The sequence below is a fragment of the Ctenopharyngodon idella genome, chromosome 20 (genome assembly GCF_019924925.1).
Source record: "Ctenopharyngodon idella isolate HZGC_01 chromosome 20, HZGC01, whole genome shotgun sequence".
In the NCBI taxonomy this organism is placed as follows: Eukaryota; Metazoa; Chordata; class Actinopteri; order Cypriniformes; family Xenocyprididae; genus Ctenopharyngodon; species Ctenopharyngodon idella.
The window spans coordinates 22676288-22684937 of NC_067239.1; the positions used below are offsets into that span (position 1 = coordinate 22676288).

An 8650-nucleotide genomic window follows, 5' to 3' on the forward strand; every position below is an offset into this window, starting at 1 on the left:
CGTAAGAACCTCTAGCGCCACCTGTATATGTGGAGGTATGTATCGCTCAGTTGAAATGAGCTTCGTGTGCATGCTAGATTTTGTTGGATTTGATTTATTTGTAATGTAGTTAGATAGAGGTGCCCTTTCCTGAACGCATTACGTTAAGTGTTTGCAAAAACTTGAGAAATCCCGCTTAATGTATTAATTTGAGGCTCACAGTTTTAATTATCTTACCATTTACAATTGGAAGTGAGTTATTGATTTAGCCTCAATACCAGATTAGCTTGTGCAAACTATTGCTGTTAGAACAGTTCTAATAAGACAAGTATTTTTTCTTATACCACGAACACGATACCACGAGCATGTCAGGGAAAGACATTATAAGCAAAACCATTGTTTTTTCATGGAATGGTCAATTTTGGGCTATTTTGCTCCCAGAACATGACTTCTTTCTGGCTAGTTGAAGGAAAACATCCATGATAGACATTTAAATGTTTATTTTATTATACTTTATATATTTGTATCTGTAAATGTCAATTACAACACAAATCTTAAAAAGCCGTCAAACAAAATATGACAATGTTGGGTCGGGTTTTGTGGACCAATTTGGTAGGATCAACATTATTAATAAACAGTGTTCTCTAATTGCATTGAGTATGCATTTCCAATTTAAGCACTGGTTCAGTTTTGGTTCACTGAATATCAAGGTGATGATCATTTGGCAATTTATCCAAATTTCAAACTGCAATCATATGAGTAACCTAACACATGGCTCATGAGCTGACATGACTAAAAATGAGACGCCTGATATCTTATCCATCTTATTTCTCTCTTGCGCTCTCTCTCTCTGCTTTCTCATAGGATTTACATGTATAACTCTAAAAAACATTGCATTTTATCAGTTGTATGTTGCTATTGTAACATGCTTACAATGCAAATGGATAGGCAGATTGTAAGCAGCAACAGCATGTTCAGATTAGATCTGTCTTTGATCTTTCCTCACCACCTTAAACTTGCCACCAATGCTGTGTATACAAACATGAGAAGGCAGTGCTAAGAATAGCCACTACATAAGCCACTTGTCACTAGCTGTGAATGAATGTACAACCCTCTGGTTCGTGTGTTGGTATGCATTATTAATATGTCATTCTAGATACGTCTGTGGAACCTAGGAGAAGGAGCTTCTTCTGGAACTGGAGAAGAAGGCAGGCACCACCCCTCTTCTGAGGCAATCTTACCAGTCCCTTTCTCATTCATCGACCCCAGGCCTAAAGCAGGTGATCTGACAAGATGTGGTAGTTTTAAGCACTCTGCTGAGAAAAGAACGCTTAACTGGTCAGTTATAGCGCCTCTGCCAGAGGTTTCCTACAAATATAGCAGCACCGCGGTGTCCAGCATTTCTTCCAGAGACACCTTGAGTCACACGTTACCACATACGCTTTGAGCCAGTTTGCAGAAGATTCAGAATGTCTGATTCCAGCATTATGGAGTTTAGCGGGACTCATCAAGCCTTTCGAGACCGCTGGGCGAAGACAGATGATGAGATGTGCAAACACAGTATGTCTTTCCACTTGCACAATACTCTGAGGAAGGAGTTCTTCGCCAGCTACCTGTACCTCCTGGAGCAGATTCCTCTGGGTAAGACATTTTTGTATTAATTATGACCCTTTGAAGTTTCCTGATATTCACTGCAAAACTTTTGATAAGAACTGTAAGGAAAACATTTGAACATTTGAGGCCACACTGTACAAAGATTTATTACTATTTATATGTTATTACCATGTCTCTATCAAAATTACATTTACATATTTGTGATGATAATTTGAGCAGATACTGGTGAACTATGCTTAAACCTCAATATCCAATAGGGACAACCGATATTCACTGTACAGTATAGGCCTATATATATTGTTAATTCAAGCAATCAATGTACAGAGCCATGTGACTACTTTAAGCATAATTGCATAACCGTGTATGCATGCTGCATTCTTCACATTGCACTGAATAATAATTAGATAAAAATAAAATAGACTTGACTTGGTGTGTTAGCAGCAATGACAGCTGACTTTACAGGCTTTTGAGATGGTGGTAAAGTGTTAAGGTTGGTGAAACATTAAAAAAAAAAAAAAAAAAAAAAACATAGCAAACTATATAATACTTTCCTTTAAGCAACCATGAATATTATATAATAAGTTAGAGTTCATAAATGGTTTTGTTGTGTTGTCTTGTTCTGATGAATGTGAGCTTGTGTTTTCATTGGTTCACATAGTTAATCAGGTGAGTAGTGTAAACTGTGGAAGCACTTAATCCAGTCTGTCAGTGTTACTGTGAATTATTGGATGGATTCAGAGACCGCATTTCTTTCAACATACACATCTATAATAATTTGTATTGTTACTGATGAGCTTAGTTTGCTATTAAAAATATGAAAACAGATATATGACACAGCAAAGGTCAATAAATGTATGACAACACAGGTAAAGAAATCTTCAGATAAACCCACAAATATACTTGACAGTTGATATTAAATTACATGTTCAAGTTCATAAGTTCATATTGGAAAGGGTTTTTTTTTTTTTATTTAAAACTGTGAACTTATATATGTATACTTATATACTTTGTATAGCATAAAAAGTAATCCAACTGAATCTCCTACAGTTAATTACTAGCTAGCAATATTGCTTGCTGTTATCATGCTAAAAGTAACTTTTTAAAACTATTTATCCATTTATTATGTATTGTTTTAGTGGAAAGCATAAGGAAGAAACCTAAAATAACCATATTAATGTTCGTTTTCCCTGGCCCATGCAAAGCATGATGGGAACTGTAAATTCCCTGCCTAGTAATTGCAGCAAAATTATTAAGTCTCAGATTAGGTAAACTTCTATTTTACAAATTAAATAGCTTGTATATAATTAAATTAAGCTTTTAAAAAGGGTCATATAATGCCACTTTTGCAAGATGTAAAATAAGTCTCTGATGTCCCCAGAGTGTGTATGTGAAATTTTAGCTTAAAATACCCCACAGATAATTTTTTATAGCATGTTAAATTTGTCACTTTTTGAGGGTGAGCAAAAACGCTCCGTTTTTGTGTGTGTCCCTTTAAATGCAAATGAGCTGCTGCTTCCAAGAAGAGGGCAGAGTTTCAAGAGCTCGTGTTAGCAGCGCCGATTACCTCACTCAGACTCGCTGAAAATGTCAGAAACCGTTCAGCCTTTTATGTTTAAACCGGAATCGGACAATGATGGAGAGACTCAAGAAGAAGTGACAACATGTAGAATGCAACAGGACATTTCTGAATTGTTAGTTGATTAATTTATGTAGCTGATGTGGAATATCTTAAAGTCATTGATTAACATAATATAATAAAGGATAATCTATAAATCGCTCGTGTTGTAAGATGCCTACAGATCCAGAGAAGATATGCTGCATGAAGATAGAACAGGTATAGTTTAGTTTAATTACAGTTATAACTTATGTTGTCATCTTGCTTTTATGAAATGCTATTTCATTTGTGTTAAGTACTGTATTGCAATAACATGGCCTCACCCCTTTGTTGCGTGTTCTCGGGGGCGGGGTTTATGTAAATTTTAGTGTTAGTGACATCACTAACCCGGGAAGAAGCTCCCTAGTAGCTGTTTGTTGTAGTTCTTAAACGAAGAATTCTTTAAAAGAAAATATCTCCCTTTGCTTTGAACTTTGAGTGTCGTAACTTTGCAGACGTTGTTTATGCTCAAACAGCAACATTACACACTAACTAAAGTTAAAGAAGTGAAATCATAATCAACCACCCCTCTAATTAAATTAATAACAATAATTTTAATTATGTAAATTGAGCAAGGAGCAAAAATATATTTTCTGAATACATATACATATGAGATCAGCTTTTTGACCAAAAATAAAAAACAATCACTCATACTTTTAAATGGCCTGTTAAAATGAACTCAGAAAGTGTTTATGAGAGCTTAAAAGAAAAATGAGTATTAATGTCTGTTTTGGAATTGATAACTGAAATTAGCGGGTTGTTTTAATGTTGCCTCTTGACCAATAAGGCAAAGCAGATAAGTGAGTGTTAAGCTATACAGAGCACCAACAAAAATATACAGGACCAAAATAAAATAGTCTACAAGGAAACATTGCCCAGTGTTACTATTTTTGACTTTGGACTACTAAACTTGTGGTTCACATGACAAACTCTGGATCACAGTCCATTTGCCCTGCCAGTTCTCTCACCTATAGCAGAGCAAGATCTTCCCGCTAATCATCTGGTGATCTGATGTTTGACTCGAACTTTCCAAGCATGTATTGACTTAATGACTGGCCTGTCCTTTAAGTGACCAGGCATTTGAGGGAGCAGATGTTCCAGCTGAACTTTATAATGTGACATTAGACTGATGCTGACAGAGTTTTGCATGTTGAGTTGCTTTAAATCACCTAAACCCCTAAATGTGCCAACAATAAAGCATTCCTTTGCGCTGTAGTACAACACTGTCAATATCAACAGTATCTTGGTGTTTCAATATTAAGAAAAGGCAACAGGGACCTTGGAATTTAAGATCTGTTACACCATAAACTGAATGAAAACATTCTTGTTGCTATTAATAACCGGTACCTTTCAAAGAACTAATTATGAATAACTGATGTTGTGAGAAGTGAATGAGAAGACACAATTGCATTGAAACTTCATCGCATAACTGTACACCTTCCCTTGAGATGCTTTGACCCCACAGTTGACATTTATATGTCAATATTATATAAATAATAATATTATTATATTCGATTTCTAGTAACTAAATTAATGCCTAATTTTCCTCTCTAGCTTGTAAAGAATTAAAAATACTCATAATAAACTAAGAAATGTTGTGCATTTTTACTAAGTGACTGTCTATATGTTTCTTGCCTTACAGTAAAACTCTATGCAGTGACTTGTGAGTACATTAAAGGGGAGAAGCAGTTTTACTACAGGGCACAGAACTTCTACAAGGACGTCCCGGCGTCAGAGGAGGGCATGATGGGAGATTTTGTGGAGATATCAGAGATTGACCTTGAAGGCTCAAGACAGTTCCTGAAGAAGTTTGTTGTATGAAGTTTTCCTACTTCAAAATTTCATGTTTAATTTAATGTGTTCCGTGCCATTTCTTTGTAAATAACTGTGAAATGTATAGTAATTCCTGATTCAATCTGAGTCTATTATGGCTGTGTCCAAAAGTAGAAACATCTGTTAATCATTTGAAAGGAGTACATCAATTTATAAATATCAGACACAACCCCATGACAGCAGACAATTCTTTTCAATTGCATATTGCCTTTTTAGTGTGCTCACACATACTCTTTAGATAGCAAGATCTAAAGATCAAAATGACCAAGTGTGCTTGTTAATGAACATGTGGTTGATTATCACATCCAAGCTGACAAATAGCATTAGCTTCATAAATAGTGTTCAGCTGTTCTGCTAATACTTTAACCATGAACTTGGACTTGAAGTCTTTAGATTTACGACTCAACAAAAAAAAGTATACTATTTGACTGTCTGTTAATTTCTTGTGTTATAGAACATCAAAAAGTGAAATTTTTCCAATTTTTTTTATTATTTATTGTCGTAATAGGGTCCAGGAAAGGCTGGCACCAAGCGAGCGCTAGACTGTGGCTGTGGAATCGGGAGAGTTTCTAAAGGAGTTCTGTTTCCTGTGTTTGAAACCATGGAAATGCTTGACATGATGGAAGATTTCATCCTCCATGCTCATGAGTGTTACCTCGGAGATGATGCAGACCGGGTGGAGGCTTACTACCTTTACAATCTGCAGGAATTCATCCCCGCTACAAAAAGATACGACGTCATCTGGATGCAGTGGATTGCCTGTGAGTGGATTGCCTGTGACCGTCCATTTATGTTATATATATTGTGCAGTAATGTATTACCTGCATTTACTCCATTAATTTTACCTGTTTTCTGCCTGGCTACATCTTATTTTAGTAGGTGCAGGCTGTCCTTTTTCATTTTCTGTAATGAGAGCAGCTGTATGCTAGTCAGGGTCTTTTTGCCGTATACAGTTTCATCTCTCTCACTGCAGCCTATGTGTATATTTGACACCGGTCACAGAGATATCTATATGAAACCGCTTAAAACCATATAAAGACTTGAGATAGTACATGAATTTCTTGTGGTGACAGATTTTTTTTTAAACCGAACTGAAGTGACTCACAATCAACAAGTAGTATATATCAGGAACTGTTAGCCTAGTGGTTAAGCATATGACTCAAGTGGCAATCCAAGAAGAAAAAGTAATAAATAAATAAATTATATATTCATAAGCAACAGCAGTAGATTGTCCAGATTTTTTTTTGACATGTGTGCCCTATAGCCTATATACTGTATATGGCCACTTTATTAGGTACACTTTGCTAGTACCAGGTTGGACCCCCTTTTGCCTTCAGAACTGCCTTAATTCTTCATGGCATAGATTCAACAAGGTTCTGGAAACATTCCTCGAAGATTTTTGTCTATATTGACATGACAGCATCACTATGATGGGAATCTCCCATTCTACCACATCCCAAAGGTGCTCTGTTGGATTGAGATCTGGTGACTGTGGAGGCCATTTGAGTATAGTGAACTCATTGTCATGTTCAAGAAACCAGTTTGAGATGATTTGAGCTTTGTGACATGGTGTGTTATCCTGCTTGAAGTATCCTGTGGCATTTAAACAATGCTCAATTGGTACTAAGGGGCCCAAAGTCTGCCAAAAAAATATCCTCCACACTATTACACCACCAGCAGCAGCCTAAATCATTGATACAAGGCAGGATGGATCCATGCTTTCATGGTGTTTACACCAAATTCTGACCCTACCATCTCAATGTAACAGCAGAAATCAAGACTCATCAGACCAAGCAATGTTTTTCTAATCCTCTATTGTCTAATTTTGGTGAGTCTGTGCAAACTGTAGCCTCAGTTTGCTGTTCTTAGCTGACAGGAGTGGCACATGGTGTGGTCTTCTTCTGCTGTAGCCCATCTGCTTCAAGGCTCGACATGTTGTGTGTTCAGAGGTGCTCTTCTGCAGACCTCGGTTGTAACGTGTGGTTATTTGAGTTACTGTTGCCTTTCTATCATCTCGAACCTGCCATTCTCCTCCAACCTCTGGCATCAACAATGCATTTTCTTCCACAGAACAGCCACTCACTGGATATTTTCTCTTTTTCGGACCATTCTCTGTAAACTCTAGAGTTGGTTGTGCATGAAAATCCCAGTAGATCAGCAGTTTCTGAAATACTCAGACAAGCTCGTCTGGCACCAACAACCATGAAGTCAAAGTCACTTAAATCACCTTTCTTCCTCATTCTGATGCTCAGTTTGAACTTCAGCATATCGTCTTGACCATGTCTATACGCCTAAAAACTGCCATGTGATTAGTTGATTAGATATATGCGTTAACGAGCAGATGACAATCTACTGCTGTTGCTTAGTTTTGCATGAACAGTGCCTGCTAAACTGGACTGTGAACGTTTGAAATTTACACACTCTCTGTTTTTGTCATATTTCATGAGCCATTTTACATTTTTCAGGTCATCTTACTGATAAGGACCTGATGGAGTTTTTAATGCGTGCTAAGGAGAGCTTGAGGCCCAACGGTGTGATTATCATTAAGGATAACATGGCACGACAGGGCTGCAAGCTGGACCCGATTGACAGCAGCATCATTCGCCACCTGGACATCATGAAGTCCATCATTCAGAAAGCAGGCCTCACCATACTGGACGTCGAAAAGCAGGAAGGCTTTCCTGAGGTCATCGTGCCTGTATGGATGATCGCCATGCGCTAAATGAAAGACGTGGGTTAGAAGCAGAGAACGTTTTTGGATGGATGTGTTGTAGATGCACTTATGTATAGTATTTATTATAAATGCATAGTATGTTTTATTCCATTTACCAGCTAATATGTCAGAATGTAGTAATTTCAATTTACTAACATCTCTTTTTTCAAAGTTTTTTTTCCCCCAGCAGCTTTAGACTGCTGTATGTTTACCCATTTAAGATCATGTAGAAGAGTAAACATGTTTTTTTGGCTTTGACAGAAATCTTTAGTGTAGATTTTGTAAAATATAATTTCCATTTTTGTTGAAATGGAACAGATAGGTGTATATAATTGCAGTATTTTGTACGTTTACTGTAGTAAAGTAAAACTAATTATTATTTTTTTTACAAAAAAAAATGCTTTTGTTTATGTCTATGTATTTTTTGTGATTTACAGTACAGAAATGTTAATTATTCTAAGTAATAATTAAAAATTTTTTAGGGACATTTCTTTTATTACAACAAAGCATAACAATAAATATATAAGTCATTGAACTACATTCAGAGATGCCATGATGTCTCCCAAATGCTTTGAGGTGATTTTTTTCCCCCTTAAAACGACAAAGCCTTCATTATTTTTACAGGTGAAATGGGCACTACGGGGCTGTTGAATGCTCGAATCTGATCAACGTTCTAAGGTGTGCAATTATTTTCAGGGAAACGCACGGCTAAAGTAGTTCTAGGCATGTCTTGGCCGCATTGCAGTTCCATATCACTTCGCCAAATGATTTCAGTTATTTCAAAAGGTCCTACAGTCTACAACCGCAAAAGAAACAAAACCCGCAACGACACCGACCAAGCAAATATAGTAAATAGG

The 8650-nt window shown here is 36.7% G+C and overlaps 1 protein-coding gene across 1 annotated transcript; it reads left to right on the forward strand.

Moving 5' to 3' along the window:
• Positions 1–73: 73 nt before the first annotated feature.
• On the forward strand, positions 74–8333 carry ntmt2 (N-terminal Xaa-Pro-Lys N-methyltransferase). Its single transcript, XM_051875476.1, has 4 exons — positions 74–1620; positions 4890–5062; positions 5589–5841; positions 7546–8333. The coding sequence occupies exons 1-4, from the start codon at positions 1449–1451 to the stop codon at positions 7800–7802; spliced, it is 855 nt and encodes a 284-aa protein (XP_051731436.1). The 5' UTR covers positions 74–1448; the 3' UTR covers positions 7803–8333.
• Positions 8334–8650: the final 317 nt, after the last annotated feature.

Excerpts from the sequence above, each read along its gene's own strand:
- ntmt2 (XM_051875476.1), top strand. The coding sequence starts at position 1,449 with ATGTCTGATTCCAGCATTATGGAGTTTAGCGGGACTCATCAAGCCTTT. Across the intron at positions 1,621-4,889 it reads CCTGGAGCAGATTCCTCTGG|TAAAACTCTATGCAGTGACT; the intron begins GTAAGACATTTT and ends CTTGCCTTACAG. Across the intron at positions 5,063-5,588 it reads AGTTCCTGAAGAAGTTTGTT|GGTCCAGGAAAGGCTGGCAC; the intron begins GTATGAAGTTTT and ends TTGTCGTAATAG.